Source organism: Chiloscyllium plagiosum, chromosome 36 (genome assembly GCF_004010195.1).
Source record: "Chiloscyllium plagiosum isolate BGI_BamShark_2017 chromosome 36, ASM401019v2, whole genome shotgun sequence".
NCBI lineage: Eukaryota > Metazoa > Chordata > Chondrichthyes > Orectolobiformes > Hemiscylliidae > Chiloscyllium > Chiloscyllium plagiosum.
In genome coordinates this window covers 4047302-4066036 of record NC_057745.1, presented here as the reverse complement: position 1 = coordinate 4066036, position 18735 = coordinate 4047302, and the positions used below count along the sequence as shown (strand labels likewise).

Genomic DNA, 18735 nt, shown 5'->3' with positions numbered 1-18735 from the left:
TTTACTATTATTTCTAATATTACTGGCTAGCCTACCTTCATATTTGATCCTCTCCTTCCTTTTTTCTCTCTTTGTTATCCTCTGTTTGTTTTTGTAGCCTTCCCAATCTTCTGATTTCCCAGTGCTCTTGGCCACTTTATAGGATCTCTCTTTTTCTTTAATACATTCCCTGACTTCCTTTGTCAGCCATGGCTGTCTAATCCCTCCCTGGATAATCTTTCTTTTCTTGGGGATGAACCTCTGTACAGTGTCCTCAATTATACCCACAAACTCTTGCCATTTTTGCTCTACTGTCTTCCCTGCTAGGCTCTGCTTCCAGTCTATTTTCGTCAGTTCCTCTCTCATGCCCTCATAATTACCTTTACTTAACTGTAACACCATTACATCCGATTTTGCCTTCTCTCTTTCAAACTGCAGACTGAACTCTACCATTCAAAGTTTGTGCGAAGATTTGTAGCTCGGGTGTTCGTTGTTGTGGTTCTGTTCGCCGAGCTGGAAGTTTTTGTTGCAAACGTTTCGTCCCCTGGCTAGGCGACATCTTCAGTGCTTGGGAGCCTCCTACGAAGCGCTTCTTTGATGTTTCCTCCGGTGTTTATAGTGGTCTGTCCCTGCCGCTTCCTGAACTCTACCATATTATGATTGCTGCTTCCTAAGTGCTCCCTTACATTAAGATTTTTTATAAAGTCTGGTTCATTACATAGCACTAGGTTCAGAATAGCCTGCTCCCTTGTGGGCTCCATGACAAGCTGTTCCAAAAAGCCATCCTGTAAGCATTCCATGAATTCCCTTTCTTTGGATCCACTGGCAACATTATTTACTCAGTCCAACTGCATATTGAAGTCTCCCATGATCACCGTGACCTTGCCTTTCTGACATGCCTTTTCTATTTCCCGGTACATGTTGAGCCTCTGGTCCTGACCACTGTTAGGAGGTCTGTACTTAACTCCCATTATGGTTTTTTTGCCTTTGTGGTTCCTCAATTCCACCCACACAGACTCCACATCATCCAACGCTATGTCATTCAGTGCCATAGATTTAATTTTGTTCTTAACTAACAAGGCAACCCCGCCCCCTCTGCCCACCTCCCTGTCTTTTCGATAAGTTGAAAATTCTTGGATGTTTAAGTGCCAGTCCTGACCCCCTGTAACCACGTCTCTGTGATGCCGACCACATCATAATCATTCACGATGATCTGTGTCATTAGTTCATCTGCTTTACCTGAATGCTCGTAGCATTTGTAACAAAGTGCCTTAATGCTAGCTTTCTTATCATTAGAGATATTGGAAGTTATAAGATGTCCTAAGTTATCCTTCCTTTTTGCTGCATTCCCAGTCTGCCTCAAGTTTAAATCCGCCTGCACACATGCTATCCTGCTGCTTATCTTTCCATTTAACTCCATACTCCCTGTCGCTTTCACTTTCCCTTCCATCTGATTTTGAGATCAGATGCAGTGGTGAGTAAGGAATTTGGGTCTTCATCTCTTTAATGATGAGGTATGAAGGCGTAGCTCTCTCCCACTTATCAATGTGTGCTTAATGAAAAGGGATTGCCACAAATTGCTTTGACAGTGCCTTTAGCTCCCACGCCCACACTAACCTAACAACCAGCCACAACAAAAATTCAATGGCTTCCAAAAATAGGGAGGAAGTGAAGACAAGCCGGCACATTGCTACATTCATACCACTCCCACACACTGTCTGGGATGCAGAGACTGAATTCAGAGGTGCTATAGCAGGCGTCAGCTCAGCAGAATGATACCCTGTGGGCTGGGACGTACTCCACTCAGGCAACGATTATTTCACACCTTGGGCATCAGGCTGTGGTAGGTAAACTATGTGATTAGCTAAGAGAATGCATCAGCATCCACAGTCCTTTCAACGGTGGGAGTTGCAATTTTCTTCACTTTCACATTCCACAATGAGATTTATTAAAAAGTTACCATAAGTGATCTCTCAAGGTTACGACAGAACTGGAAGGAAAGCTGCCTGTGGGGTGGTGATTAGAGAGTTTTCATTTCGCTCACAAAGCAATTGGTTGACATACCAGCTAACCTGGCAATAAGAGCTACAGGGAAACCAATACTTTGAATACTTTTCAAACATGGGGAAATTCACTATCTCCACATCTGGCTGCAGAACTGGGCAAATAGAGAGAACCTTTCTCCACTGATGGGGCAAGTCAAGTAGGATATTCAACTTGAAATTTAAAGTCAAGTTGTTTAAGAGGAATGTTTAGGGAATAATAAGAAACGATTTGAACAGCGAATGAAAAACCTCTTTACAGAAAGTGTGGTGGGAGAATGAAACTCTTCACTAAAAACTGGTCGGTGATAGTTCAAGCAATATTAAAAGTTGAGATTCACTGTTCTTTGCCAGACAAGGCTAAACAAGTCAAAAGTGTGGTGCTGGAAAAGCACAGCAGATCAGACAGCATCCGAGGAGCAGGAAAATCAATGTTTCAGGCAAAAGCCATTCATCAGGAAGGGCTTTTGCCTGAAACGTCGATTTTCCTGCTCCTCGGATGCTGCCTGACTTGCTATGTTTTTCCAGCACCACATTCTTGACTCTAATCTCCAGCACCTGCAATACTCATTTTTGCCAAGGCTATAAAAAGGATGAAGAGCTAAGACAGGTGGATGGGGTTAGGATACAGATCAGCTATAGTTTCATTGAATGATTAGTTAGGGTGGAGACTGAACGTCCACCCTCTGTTACTATGGCTATTGGGAAAATAAACTTTTTTCCAAGTTCATTCATTGGATGTGGGGCCGCTGATTAAATCAGCATTAATTGTCCATCACTCATGCCAACAGGGCAGAACCATGACTGCATTGCACAGCAACTTAAAAGGTTTGGTTTTCCTTAGAGGAAAGGAAGCAACAAGGCTGCAAACTTTTTCCCTTAGAATTTGTCCACAACATTTGTTCTTACCACAGGCCACTGGGTTAATCCCCTTAATCCTTTCACATCTGGTTTTTAACATCTCTACAAACACCAAAAACCACGACTGCTGAAAATCAGAGATAAAGACAAACCACTCAGCAACTGAAGCTTCATCTGATCCAATCCCCTGACAATTAACAATTTCACGGATAGCGAGGTGGTGCAGGAGAAGCAAACGGTCACACAGGAGCTCTCAATCAATCAAACTAAATACTTTCAGACACTGACTTGGGGGCTCTTATGGTACAGCGATGGTGTCTCTACCTCTCAGAAGATGACCTGGGTTCAGGCCCCCTCTGCTCCAAAAGGTATATCTGAACATATTGATTTTAAAGGACTCTTGTGGCACTATCCCTATCTCTGGGCCAGGAGACCCATGTTCAAGACCCACCTGTTGTTCCAGAGTGTGCAATAACATCTCTGAACAGTTTGATTCAGAAATATCACAGACACTAACCGCCTGCTGGTGCATTTATATGATTTAGGAGCAGGATTAGGCCATTTGGCCCATCCGTACAGCTCCATTATTCAGTAAAGATTATGGCTGATCTGACTGTGACCTAATTTCACTTTCCTCAGAATCTCCAGATACACTTTAAATCCCATGTCAATCAAGCATCTATCAAACTCTGCCTAAACAAATATTTAATGATGTTACCTTCACTGTATTTTAGGGAAGAGAGTTCCACAGACTAACAACCAGAGGAAAAATTTGCCTGGTTTCCATTTTAAATGGGAAAGACCTTATTTTCAAATGATGTCCCACAGTTCTAGTTCCTCTGATAAAGGACAATATCCTTTCAGAACATATTCTATGATGTCTCTTTGGCTGAAGCTTTCCTTTTTTAGACTAAGGGTGCAATTTTACCCTCTATGTCGATATGAAAAAGGAGTTAGTGTTGAGTGTGTTTGAAAGCATTAAGGTAAACAAATCCCCAGGAGTTGAGATCTATCCCCGAATACTGAGGGAGGAAATGGCTTGGGACTTGTACAAAATCTCTATATCCTCTTTCACCCCAGGAGAGATCCCAGACTGGAGAATAGGCAACATTGCTCCTTTATTTAAGAATCGTAATGTGGATAATCTGGTAAATTATAGGTCAGTGAGCCTCACGTCAGTGGTAGGAAAATTACTGAATAAAGATTCTTAGGGACAGGATTTACTGACATTTGGAGAAAAAAAATGGACTTATTCGTGATAGTCAGCATGGTTTTGTGTAGGGAAGATCACATCTCAAACTTGATCAAGGTTTTGAGGAAGTGACAAAGATAATTGATGTGGGTAGGGTAGTGGATGTTGTCTACGTGGACTTTAGCAATGGCCCTCATGGCAGGCTGATGTAAAGGATGAAGTTACATAGATCCATGGTGAACTGTAAAATGGATATAGAAATGGCTTGGTCACAGAAAACACAATAGCAGTGGAAGGGTATTTTTCTGACTGGGATCATCATTGGGACCTCTTTTTTGTAATATATATTTATATAGGAGAATGTAGGTGGTCTGATTAGCAAGTTTATGGACAACACAAAGATTGGGGGAGCTGCGGACAGTGAGGAGGATTGCCAGATGGTGGGGATGAGTCTGGGTGGGACGGTCTTTGGTGAGTCAGTGTGGACTTGTTGGTCCGAATGGCCTGTATCCACACTATCGGGATTCTATTCTATTCTATTACTAACTCCGCCCCCCCACCCCATCTTCAGCATATATACACCAACCTTTTCCTAGCTGCAACCAGTTCTGCTTCATTTCCACAGACGTTGCCAGACCTGCTGAGGTTTTCCTGCAATTTCTGATTTTGTTTCTGATTTCCAGCACCTCCTGTTCTTTGAACAATATTTTAAATGAGAAGCCAATGAGAAGATTTTAAGGACCATCTCAAAAGGAGGAGGGAGGTAGAGAAGTTTAGGGAGGGATTTCCAGGACCTAGTTTTCAGCCAGCTAGTTGCCCATGGTGAATCAATGAGAAACTGGGATTAGGATGAAGTCAGATGTTTAGGAATGCAGTGATCTAGGTGGTTGTAGGGCTGGAGGAGATTACAAAGATAGGGAGAGGCAGGTTTTCTCAAGAAATCACATGTTCAAAGTACACATCCTGGTAATCTCATTATCAAGCAGTGAATTATAGATAAAATGCACCCAGAGTGTAAGCTGTGGAGTTCACCACTACAGAAAGTGTTTGAGGCCACAACATTATGTATTTCCAAGATGGAGGCAGATATAGTTCTTCAGGCTAAAGATATCAAGAGATATGAGGGGAGGGCAGGATTGGGGTAGTAAACTCGATGATCAGTCTTGATCACAATGAATGGCCTACTCTATATTTCTACACTAATAGAAAAATGGCCTTTATGAAATGAGGATTAAACAGATGATTCAACTCACCTACTTCCCATCTCTGTCTCTATCACTTAAATGTTTATATTCTATTAGTAGCTGTGTTATCATGCTTGCAATTAATTTCATTTTTAATTGAACCCTGCAGAGCTTCATTGCCTATGACTGACGCAATCAACTAATTTAGCCATGTATGGCAAGACATAGGATCGTAGTTATTTAACCAGGATAAATCAACAGCAGCTCTAACAAAAAAAAACAGCCTAACACAACAACTATTACCAAATAAAACTGGACACCAAACCCACATGAAAAAATTCATAAACATACTCAAAACAACCTTTAACCAAACTTTTAAGGGGGTATTTTCTGAGGAGAGAAAGATGGAAGAGCATATGGAGTTCCAGAGCTTAGCACAGCTGTCAATGGTGAAGCAACAAACTTTGGGGCTGTGCAAAATGCTTTAACTGGAGAATCACAGATGTTGGACATGGTGGGATAATTGTTTTCCTCAATTCAGTCCCTCACTTCCAAGGTGGGAAATGTTCTAAGCAAATTAATTTAAGAGCAGCTGAACTGTGGGGCTGGGGGGTTGGTGGAATGAAACAAGATTCATTCCCTTGGTACAGATCCCAGACCACGGTATGGAAGACACTTGGAAATAGATTCCACAAATGCCTGTGTGTATGTGTTTACCTAACAATATCTTAACCATCAAGACCACATAGATTCCTCAACCCTGTCCTTGCCATGTAGAACTGTGAGGCTAATGTGTTGTATTGTGACTCATTACGCATTCTCCAACTCAGTCCATGTCAGGGCCTTTAAATGATAAAAATTCATCTCTTTAAGCCTCAACAGATGCCTAAGGGAAAGGCAACGGAACGAGGACATGCCACAACCCAAAGGACTAGCCACACTACCATACATCAAGAGCATTTCCGAACTGACAGCCAGACTACTGCAACCTCTAGGACTCATAACAGCACACAAACCAACAGCCACTCTCGGACAACAACTCACCAGAACAAAAGGAACAGATACCCAGCATGAGCAAAACCAATGTAGTGTACAAAATCCCATGCAAGGACTGCACAAAACACTACATAGGACAAACAGGAAGACAGCTAACGATCCGCATCCATGAACACAAACTAGCCACAAAACGACACGACCAGCTATCCTTAGTAGCCACACACACACACACACACACACACAGATGACAAGCAACATGAATTAGACTGGGACAACACTACTATTATAGGACAAGCCAAACAGAGAACAGCCAGGGAATTCCTAGAGGCATGGCACTCATCCACAGATTCAATCAATAAGCACATCGATCTGGACCCAATATACCGGCCACTGCAACGGACAGCTGGAACTGACAACCGGAAGCGACAGATTCAAACCACTACAAATGCCGGAGGAAAGATCACAGAAGCGCTTCACAGGAGGCTCCCAAGCACTGAGGATATCACCTAGACAGGGGACGAAATGTCTGCAACACAAATTCCCAGCTCGGCGAACAGAACCACAACACATCAAAAACAATGTGAGAAATGAATTGTATAAATCCAGCATAACTTCAAACACCATGGAAAATAAACATCTGGAGTGAAGAGTCAAGATTAGAGTGGTGCTGGAAAAGCACAGCCAGTCAGGCAGCATCTGAGGAGCAGGAAAATCGACATTTCGGGCAAAAGCCCTTCATCAGGAATGCGATCGATTTTCATCGATTTCCCTACACCTCGGATGTTGCCTGACAGGCTGTGCTTTTCCAGCACCACTCTAATCTTGACTCTAATCTTCAGCATCTGCAGTACCCACTTCCGCCTATCTGGAGTGGAGTGAAGAGCCTAATGATAAACTATTGCCGATTGTCAGAAAAACCCACCTAGTTCGTTAATATCCTTTAGGGAAGGAAACTGCCATCCTTTACCAGGTCTGGCCTACGTGTGATTCCTGACCCACAACAATGTGACTCTGAAAACAGCCCTCTGGACATTTAGGGATGGGTAATAAAAATGCTGGTCTAACCATTGAAGCCCTCATCCCACAAATGCATTTTTAATAAAAAAGCTATATTTTTCAAGACATTTTCTTCCCAAAGACAATAAAGAACTAACTTCAAAAGAACCAGTTGATTTATGTGCATACAAAATTACTGGTGGTCTGTAAATGACATATTATACAAAGTAGATGGGTTTGTTACTGAGTAAAATCGGATTCACTGAAGCCTAGAATGACAACAACTTAGATTTAACATAGCACTTTTAACATAAAGTGAACCAATTTGTTTCAAAAGAGCATTACTAAACAGAGATACATCACTTAGTCACAAAAGGAGGAAAGGAAACCAAAATCTTAGAGTCACACAGCATAAATAGACCCTTTGATCCAACTAGTCTATGCCAACCATATTCCCAAACTAAAACTAGCCCCACTCACCTGCACTTGGCCCTTCTCCCTCCAAACCTTTCCTATTCACAAACTTATCCAAATGTTTTCTGAATCTTGTAACTGGATCTGCATTCACCACTTTCTTTGGCAATTCATTCAACACACCAACCACTCTTAAAAAAAAATAAGCTGCTCCTCATGTCCCTTTTAAATCTTTCTCCTCTCACCTTAAAAATATGCCTTCTAGCTTTGAACTCCCAACCCTCGGGAAAAGACCCTGGTCATTCAACTTATCTATACCCCTTCATGATTTTATAAATCTCAATAAAGGTCACCCCTCAAACTCCTATGCTCCAGTGGAAAAAACTTGCAGTCTATATTTAGATCTCAAGCTCTCCATTCCTGGCATCACCCTGGTAAATCGTTTCTAAACCCGTCCACGATACCACCAATTTTGGGGGTCATTCACGAATGTACTAACCATGCCTCCTACATTCTCATCCAAATCATTTATATAAAACGACAAACAAAAGTGGACCCAGTACCAATCCCTGTGGAACACTTAGTCACAGGCCTCCAGTCCGAAAAATAATCCTCCGTCTCCATCCTCTGTCTCCTACCATAATGCCAATTTTGTATTCAATTGGCAAGCCCACCCTGAATTCCATCCGATGTAACTTTACAAGTCTACCACATGGAACCTTGTTAAAGGTTTTACTAAAGTCTAAGTAAGCAATGTCCCCCACTCTGCCATGTTTTGGCTACTTCATTAAAAAGCTCAATCAAGTTTGAGAAACATTTTTTTCCCTCACACAACACCATGCTGACTATCTATAATCAATCCTTGCCTCTCCAAATGGAGATCCTATCTTTCAGAAGCAGCTCCAATAACTTGGTCAAATAAGTAGGTTCTAAAAAGTATTTCAATGAGGAAAACAAGATAAAGGCAGAGGGGCATTTGGACGGAATTCCAAAGCTTAGCGAGAAGATGGCTGATGGTGTGACAACCAAATGATGGTGCATTAAACGCTGGTCTAATGAAGACCATGTAGCCATTGTAGATTATCATAAGATCCCTTCTGATTCACTAACATCCTTAAGGGAAGGAAATCTGCTATCCTTACCTGGACTGGCCTCTATGTGATTCCAGAGTCACCGCAATGTGGTTGCCATTTATCTGCCTTTTGAAATGTCCTAGAAGCCATTCAATTCAATGGGCAATTAGGGATAGGCAACAAATGTTGGCCTTGCTAGCAATGCTCGAAACCCATGGAAGAATTAAAATAACTGACCCAAGCTGCACAGATGTCATGAAACAAGACAGGTCAGCTGAAGAGAGGTGCAACAAGAACACCATTTTCCCAATTCCAAATGTGTCTCCTGCCAAGAGTGCAATAGTGCTTTCATCACCTTACTCACATTCTGGAACAGAATAGAGAAAACTTGTTTCTTTGATCAGATGGCCCTGTTGTCCCTTTGTTGTCACAAATCTTTATTGGTCACTGTCCCCATGTCCAATAAAAGTACCAACTGCAAAGCTTTATTAGCTTTCTCTTTATTCATCCCTTTACCCCCAGTCCTGTTTTATTGATTGTTTTCAAGGTAAAAGAATCACTCAAAACAAATTGTGAATCAGATTATTTTTGAGCTGAGAGAGGTTTCAAGTTGAACTGCAGAGGCAACCACATCTCGTGTTATTCTAATCCCCAAAGGTTTGCACTTCCCCACTGAGCTGTTTGTTGGTTAGAATGTGGCCACCTTTATTATTCTCACCACCAAAATCATACCACAGTTCCAATTCTCTAACTTATCTGATTACCACCTCTAATCAGTGGCAGAGCAAAATGAGATTTAGCAAAATGTGTCTTTGGGTGGCACAATATGGTGACCTCAGATTTTGCTCCAGAGTGCAGAATGATACAAATTGAAGTCTCTCACATTCTGAGCCTCTCTCCCCAAATACCACACACCGTGCCCCCTCCATAATCACAAGTTGCTCTATAACCTCTTATGGACCAATGCCTTCAGTCACCCCTTCACACCAGCATTGGACTGCTCCCCCATCCACTTAACCTACTTGATGTATAGTTTCATTTCCATGAAATGTCATGCAACAGACACGTTGATAACATTATTTAAACATAGGTTGTTGTTCCAAGTTTGCTAATTACATTTTATCTCTATCTCGATCTATAACAACTTCTTGGGGAGAGAACCTGAACTTGGTTCTAAACTGGCAGTTGTCTGTTTTTTCTTTAGGTGAGAGTGGGGAGATAATGTCTCTCTATACACTCTCACATTCTTGTTTCTAATTAGAAAGTGCAAGGCTTGGTTGTTCATTAGTTTTGGATAAATAACTGTAAACGAGTTAATGGGCTCGTCACAAAGATTTCTGCTTAAATTTCTGAAAATTTTAAACACACATTTTCAAAAGATGTAATTACTATATGCTTGCAGTGTATGCACCAACTTGGAAGGAAGCAGTTTATCTAAGAAGCCCTGGAAAGGAAACTAAATGCATACCTTGCTTGGTGATGGTCTTCTCATTTGCTACAGTGTTTTAGGATTAACTTTTCTTCCTAGCTACTTAGTCCACTAAGGTATTTCAAAGCAAATGGGCATGCTGGTAATTGTCAGTCAGCCATTGTGTGTAATTTGATTCAGGTAATAGAGTTTCACTTGAACACATTATAACTTGTCCAAAAGGATTTTGTGGTACTGTCCCTACCTCTGGGCCAGATGAGTTCCGGTTCAAGTCCCAACTGCCATGGGAAGTGAGTCTTAACATGTCCAAACAAGTTGATTAATTTTTTAAATAAAAAGACACTTACTGAGATTGTGGTGCAGTTGAGTTAGGAGATATATGCTTGTAGTGTTCCTCTCTGTAAATAAATGTAAGACTAAGTAAAGATCAGCCCTGAAATCAGTCCCCCTTTCTGAATTACAAACATACATGGTCTCCTGACATCAGCCACTATGTTTGGGAAGGCAGAGATAGCACTTATTGAGAGCTGTGTAATGTTAAAAAGGGAAAGCTTCAGATGCTGACTGGCGTTTTGATTCTCGTTTGCTTCCTCACATCCCTTACTGCTGCTTCTCCATCCCAAAGTTTCACTGGTTTTAAACTGTTTAGGAAAACTAGCATATCAATCTGGAAAGTTTCTCTCCCTATGGGGGCTGCCAGTCCCTGCTGACTGGTTACAGTATTTGGGGTTTTTTTTTTAAGATTTCCAGCATCTCCAGTCCTTTTTGTTTTGAAAAGGTGAAGTCACAAAATACAGTCACCAGCAATGATAGATTGCTAGTTTGATTAGACATATATTGCCATCCGTTCACTGTCACTGGTTTAAAATCCTGAAACTCACTCCTTAACAGCGTCAGGAGAGGTTCTTATTTCACAGAAACTGGTGGTTTAAGGTAGTGCACGAGCACATTCACTAGGTCAATTAGGGATAAGTAATAACTGCTGGCTAAACCAGCAACATTTAAATACAGTGAACCTTCAAATAAAAAAAACACAATAATACTTTGTTGTTAATTCAAGAAAGGGTTTTCTTAGTCTAGCTTTCCTCTTAAGATCAATAATTTTTACCTTTAGATTAATATTCATAGGTGCCTAGAAGTAATGGAGAGCAGTTTATTTATTATTTCAATTTTTAAATTTCTTTATTATTTATTTATTTTATTTATTCCAAATTTATTTCAATCTTCTAGTGGTATTAGCCATATGGATAACTTTCAAGGTGATAAAGTTATATGAAGTCTTTCCTAGACCAACACGTTTATCCAGGGTAAAAACAACAACTGCAGATGCTGGAAACCAGACTCTGGATTAGTGGTGCTGAAAGAGCACAACAGTTCAGGCAGCATCCGACGAGCAGTAAAATCGACATTTCAGGCAAAAGCCCTTCATCAGGAATACAGGCAGAGAGCCTAAAGGGTGGAGAGATAAGTGAGAGGAGAGTGGGGGTGGGGAGAAAATAGCATAGAGTACAATAGGTGAGTGGGGGAGGCATCCAGTTCATTATTCTGATCTTTAAGGCAGCATTTTACTATTCAAATTGCACCTTTCCATTCAATCACAAAGTATGACATCTATCCTTTTACCTCTTTCTCCTCACTATCAAAGGCCCTAAATACTCCTCCCAGATCAAGCAACAATTGTACATTTAATTTAGCATCCTGCATTTACCAATTAGTATTCTACCTTCATTGTGAACAATGTGGTCTCCTATACATTGGGGAGACCAAACATCAATCGAGTGACCAATTAGGGGAACACCTCCCCTCAATCCATTGGGCTTCTGGTTGCTTGCCACTTTAATTCACCACCTTCCTCTCATGCTCTGTCCTCTACCTGCCACTGTGTTCCAGTGAGCCTCAACACTAAACTTGAAGAACAGCACCTTATCACCCAATCAGGTTTCTGGAATTGACACTGGTGCTCAAATAGTTCAACTCAGTACCCCAGTTTATTCCCTTCACATAGCCATGTGCCTATTCAGGTCTGGACCATCATTGCGTTTTTGCTTTTGGATGAGATCGTTCATTATTCTGCCTTCATATTCATTCTGGACCGATGCTTTGTCTCTTTACTACAACCATCACGTCTCCCTTTGCCTTCAGTTTCTTTCCCATTGAATCCCTACTACCCCCTGCCCTATCCCAGCCCTAACCCCTATTGTTCTTCCTCCTACTTTCCCATTGACAACATCATCCATCCCACCTCTACCCTCTAGTTCTGAAGCATCTTGTTCAACTTGAAACATTAACTCAGTTTCTCTATTCACAGATGTTACCAAACTAGAGTTTCTCCAGCAGTTTTGGTTCTTAGTTCAGATTTCCAGTATTTGCAGTATTGTTTTTATTGTAATACTATTGAGAAAGGAAGGATATTATTGAGCTGGAGAGGAATCAGAAGAGGTTAACCAGGACTTTGCCAGGAACGGAAGATTTGAGTTATAATGAGAGGCTGGATTGGCTGGGTCTTTTTTCACTGGCGTGTAGGAGGTTGAGAGGTGACCCTATATAGTATTATAAAATCACTTCACTTGATGAAGGGGCTATGCTCCAAAAGCTTATTTCAAATAAACCTGTTAGACTAAAACCTGGTGTCATGCAACTTCTGAATAAAATCATGAGGGGCATAGATAAGGTGAATAGCAGTTATATTTTCCCTAGGATTGGGGAGTTAAAAATTGGAGGGGCATATTTTTAAGCAAAGAGAAGAAAGATTTTTAAAAAAGATATGAGGGAGAGTACTTTTTTTAAAAAAATAAAAGAGTGGTCAGTATGCGAAATAAACTTCCAGAGGAAGTGGTGGATGCGGGTATGGTTGCAACATTAATGTACTTATCCAAATGACTTTTGAATAAGAAATGTTTGGAGGGATAAGGGCAAAAGGGACTTGTTTAATTTGGGATTATGATAGGCATGGAATGGTTGGGCCATAGGGTCTGTTTCCGTGCTGTACAACTCTATGACTAATCGTTTAGTAAATACAGATCCAAAAGTGTCACATTCACTATTAAAATGCAATCAGGTTCTAAGTATGTATCAGTTCAATAGCCGCATGGTGAGCAGGGAGAAATACACTTGAAGCAGCTCAGCATCTTGGAGTCTAAGGTGTGATTAGTTTAAACTTATGGGAATCAGAAGACATAACATTTATTATAGTAGATTAGACAACTTGGCCACCTGCATTCAACAGATGGCACTTCCAAAGTCCCATCAGCTTCCAGAGTATTTAATCACCTTTGTCCATATGTATTTCCACTGTCTTCAGTCACATTCTGAAGCAGATGTTTATCCAGCTTTTTAAACAAGTTAATCAACATAGATTTATTACTGTTATGCGGATAGTTGGAGTTTTTCTCAATTTATCTTTGAACGCAGGAACACTGGAGAACCTTTCCTCAGGAGATTAAATCAACTGGGTACATTAAACTTTTACTTCTGAGACAATTTCTGTTTGCAGTGTTCTTTAAGTAAAAGATAGGAGGGAATAAAGGTAGAGAAATAGGGCACCGTCTGTGCTGAAATCTTCTTTAAAATATCTTAATCACTTCTATGAAAAGCACAGAGTCTCCTTCTGCTTCAGAGAACTCCAAATTCTCCTTTAAAAACTGCATCTATATAAAATACACTGCCTTACTCACTCCAGACCACAGGTAGCATTAGAACATGAGGGACTGGCTCCAAATTGGATGCACTGCATATTTTTCAATCTAAATTAAGCCTTTGCTTGTCTCCAGATACAGCTGCATTTCCCAATCACAGGTGTTGGGCCATAAATCTAATGAAGTGTCTAGTTAACCTCATTTTGAAATCTCACATTTCCTAAACAGGATGACTGGATGTGTGGCAGCTGAAGTTCAGCTTTTTTAACCAATGTTTCAAGAATCGCAATTGTATTTTCATTTTTTATTAACAAACAAAAAGATGAGCTTGTCCCCCAACAATGTTCTATTGAGCAGTGAGCTATTCGGTAAACATTTCCCAAAACTATGGCATACATTGCTAAGCTGTCCCTAGGTGCTTTAGTAGAAGTTAATGCATATTTATTTGCACTCAAACTTTCTCAAACTGCTCCAAACATGGGGCAAGAATTTTCACGTTTGGTACTCCATTCCAATGCAAGAAGCACACTGACATTTCATGGATCAGAATTTAGAATGCTAGAGCTGGTAGCTCTTCCTAACTTAGATAAAACAAGAGACATAAATCCCACCTTGCACCACAATCCAAAGTTTATGGCTTCAAGCCCTGCTCCAGATGGACATTTCAGTGCAGTACTGAGGGAGTGCTGCACTGTCAAAGATGTTAAGCCACGGCCCACCTGCCATTCAGATAGACAGAACAGATCCCATGTCAACATTTTGACAAAGGGTTTATCCCAGTCCTGGGCAATATTTATTGCTCAAATCTACATCATAAGAGCTGATTATCTGGTCATTATCACACTGCTTTTTGTGGGAATTTGTTGTGTATATTGGTTGCCACACTTCCTACATTACAATAGTGAATATACTTCCATTGAGAAAAGCACCTCTAATGCAAGACTTTACAACATTTGAAACACCAACCATTATATTTTAAATGAAGTCCTAGTAAAGAATTGCTACAGCTGCACATTACTGAAACTGCCTCTGCAGTTCTGACAGAGCTTCTAATTGATTGCATTAAGTCTTAGGTAAGTTCATTCTAGACTTGTGCAGAATGATAACCATATCACTTTATATTTCACTTAATGAGCCTTGACGTAATTGCCCACAATATAGGCCAATTAATGTCCCTGTGCAATTTTCTGCCCCTATCTATATAATCTGCCAACTGGCTTAATGAAGGTACAGCATTAGCGTAAATGAGAAGGGGAGAGAGCGACAGAGAAATAAAGAGAGAGAAGGAGAAAGAGAGGAAGGAAGAAAGAAAAAGAGAAAAGCAGGTAGTACAATTTCAGCATGGAAATTCGGTATGCCCATAAGGATCCTCACCAACTTTTACAGACATACCATAAAAAGCATTCTGTCTGGATGGATCATGGCTTGGTTAGGCAACTTCTCTGCCCAGGTCCGTAGGAAACTAGAGAGTTGTGAACACAACCCAATCCATCACCCAAACCAACCTCCCATCCACTGACTCCATCTACATTTCACATTGCCTCAGAAAGGCAGTCAATGTCAAAGACTCACCCCCCCCCAGTTATAATCTCTTCCAACCTCTTCTGTCAGGCAGAGGGTACAAAAGCTTAAACACATGTATCAACATGTTCAAGAACAGCTTCTTCCACGCTGTTGTTAGACTTCTGAATGGACCTCAAATTTTAGAGCTAACGTCGATCTTGCTTTTTGGACACCATCTTTGCAGCCATAACATTGTATTCCTCACTCTGTTCAATCACCCCATGATCTTAGTCTGGTATGATCTGCCTGTACTGCACGCAAAACAAAACCTTTTACTGTACATGACAATAACAAATCAAACCAAAAACTTCATTTTGTAAAAGGTGAAGAGGATAACTTCAGGATCATGGACACAGAACTGAATGAAGCTCCTCTAAACTGGCAAGAATAGTACCTTCAAGATTTGAACACCTCCCTCTCATTTTTATTAATACAGACCTAGTTACCTGCATCATTACATCAGAAGGGTGATGTAAATTTGCTACATGGATTTCCATTCCAAGATGTCAGTATGTAAGTAATTCTATAACACATAAAAAACCCCCACCTTAAAATGAAAGCACGCCAAACAATAACAAATCTTAAACAAAAATCATCTGATAACAACCCAATTCTTAATATCCAACTCCTTTAGTCAGTTAATGATGATCACATGGATACGACATATGCAATCTCCCAGAAGAATCACTTCTTTAGGCCACAACCAGAAGGTATTAAAATTAACTGTACTAATAAATCACTTAATAACACAAACAGAACAATACATTTTGGATTTATAATTAACTAGAATATTACTTATTCCAAGTTAAACAAGGAGTTGAGTTTAAAACTATATTATAGTAGTACAGCTAGTGATCCTAGCGTCAATTTATGTGGACCAATTTTAACTCTGTGACGGAGCTCTCCCCAGTGTTAACTCCAACAGGTAGTGGCAAAACCGAGCACTAGCACCTCACAGATTGCCCTCACTTCTGAAATGTTCTTGGGGGAGGGGTGGGGATGTCCAGTACACCTGGTAAATATGTGGATGGAGGTGTTACAATGCATCAGGTCTTTGTCAGCACTGCCATGGTGAGTAACCTGTCTGTAATGTCCAAACATCTTTATGAATCATATAGAAGACACCAGTTGAGTGCTCTGAATCTTCTACCCTCTCCCTTTTCATACAACTGATTCACTCTATTATTTAAGCAATGCCAATTACATCACTAATAGATGTAATTCAGGCTGAACGCAAAACCAGAGAATATTTTTCAGGCACTGTTACAAACAAGTGATACCACCAGTCACCTTGAACAATACCTCAATCTACAAGCTTAAGCCAAACGTTTGTCTCAAGATATTTTCCACTGTTCTACTTACCAGACCATGATTTAGGTTTTTTTTCTAAATTAAAAGGCTGACTGCTTTGTTCTTCAAAGACTTGAAACTCAAAGTGATTAAAAAGGAAAAAGATGATCCCTAGGGCCCCGAGACAAGCTGCAGAATTTATTGTTGAATTTACTTCATCCATTTCAAGTGGTTTAGGATCTGGCCTCCAGCTTGATGGGTTATGCACATTTCAAACTGAACCTGCTAGCGCTGGATCCTAATACTGTCCTTACAGTTATATTGAAAAGAGGCACAATACACGGTACAGGGTATTGCAGTGGAGTTACATATTTTATATATTCATTTCATGGGATACAAAGGAGATTGCTGGGTGAAAACATTATACAGTTTCACCATGATACCTTCTACAGCAGTGGCTGTAAGACTGGAGTCACTAGAGACCTCTTAGTCTGCAGGCCATCTATGGAGCCACAAGATAATGCACAAAATGCTCACCAGGAGGGTCAGCCTAATGTTGGGCAATGCCTACTGTACCAAGGAAAGGGTCTGGATCTTACCTCACCATTACAGAACTACCTGCTGCTTCAAAGTGCTTAGCTTTTCGGTTCAAATGTTTTGTGAAAAGTAGTAAATAAGAGTCTGCAGTCCCTTGCTTTGGTGCACTGTCACTTAAGAAAACTTAATAGCATGGGAAACTAGTCTCAAAACTCCCTTGAGCTGCTTCTATACTGCTCTACAGGATCATAGCTTTGCAAGACTGAGTCAATCAAGTTCTATTTTAATTGCATGGAATATTCCTGGGAGTTGTGTGGACTACATTTTGCAAATCTGCTGTCCTCACCTGGTCTGACCCACCTGCATCTCCAGACCCACAGCAATGTGGCTGTCATCTAACTGTCCTTGAAATGGGCTTTCAAGGCACTTTATACAATGGTAATGAGGGACAGGCAACAAATGTTATTCTTGCCAGTGACACCCTGTCTCATGAAAAAATATCATTTTTTTAAATTCCCCTTTTATAAAAAAGTAAAAAATAACACAACCTTGATACTCTGAAACAGTCTAAATCTGTTTCCCATATGAGCTGAAATAATGTTAGCTGTTCTCTATTAGCGTCAAATAAATGTCTTTTTATATCATAATAATACAGACTTCAATGGTAAACAGATTACCTACTCCATGTGTTTGGTGTAGGCACTCTTGCATGCTAGCCAAATCTGCCTTCGTTTCACAGACACACATTCTCCCATGACCTCCAAAACTGTCTAACACCTCGCTTCCACCACTCGCTCATACCTCATTTTGTCTATAGGCTTTCCAAATCTAACCCAACTCTCAAAAACTTTCATTTCAATAGTAGTAAATTCTTTGATCTTTATAACCTGGTCACAACTCCTCCAATGGAGCATCAGACAAAGGATTGGCTGACAAACGTTGTCCACAGGATGAATGTAATAATAGAGCCAAAGAGAATGGCTGCTGGCCTCTGTTCAAGTTGAACTTAGCTAATTCACTAGCACTTTACAAGGAACCAATTTACTTGCAAACTGGCAGTAATATTCCTGCCAAAGTAAAATTTCAAGTCCCCTTCAAAGCACGATAGCTGTCTAAGAACGTTTAAGAGTAGGAACATTTCCAGCAAATTTTGAAAGGCTTGTGCAATCTGGGATTGACTGTGATGCTACAACTAGATTTTCTGCAGTTAAATGTCATCTTAACAACAACTTACATTTATATAGTAGCTTGAACATAGTAAAGCATCCTAATGCATGTCACAGCAGTAATTATCAAACCAGACTTGACACCAACCACATAAGGAAGCCTGATTAGAACATATCAACAAAGACTTAGTCAATAAGACAGGAGTAGGAGAAAGTGAGGTCTTAAGGAGCACCTGAAAAGCAGGAGTGAGAGATTGCAAGTCAGAGAGATTTAAGCAGAGAATTCCAACACTTAATTGCTAAGCATACTACTCACCATCACTATAAACTCTTCCAATTCTAAGACCGTCCCAGATTTCTGTGCTCTTCTACTTTTGG

At 40.5% G+C, this 18735-nt stretch overlaps 1 protein-coding gene across 3 annotated transcripts in view; it reads right to left on the bottom strand.

Moving 5' to 3' along the window:
• smad3b (SMAD family member 3b) overlaps window positions 1–18735 on the bottom strand; it is a 123673-nt gene that overhangs the window by 67440 nt on the left and 37498 nt on the right. For 2 of the 3 annotated variants that reach the window (XM_043677172.1, XM_043677171.1), the window contains one exon: window positions 10514–10564. The exons of the other annotated variant lie outside the window; for it this stretch is intronic. In XM_043677172.1, coding sequence (XP_043533107.1) covers window positions 10514–10564 — 51 coding nt within the window. The remainder of the gene's footprint in view (window positions 1–10513; window positions 10565–18735) is intronic. 3 annotated transcript variants of the gene reach the window in all.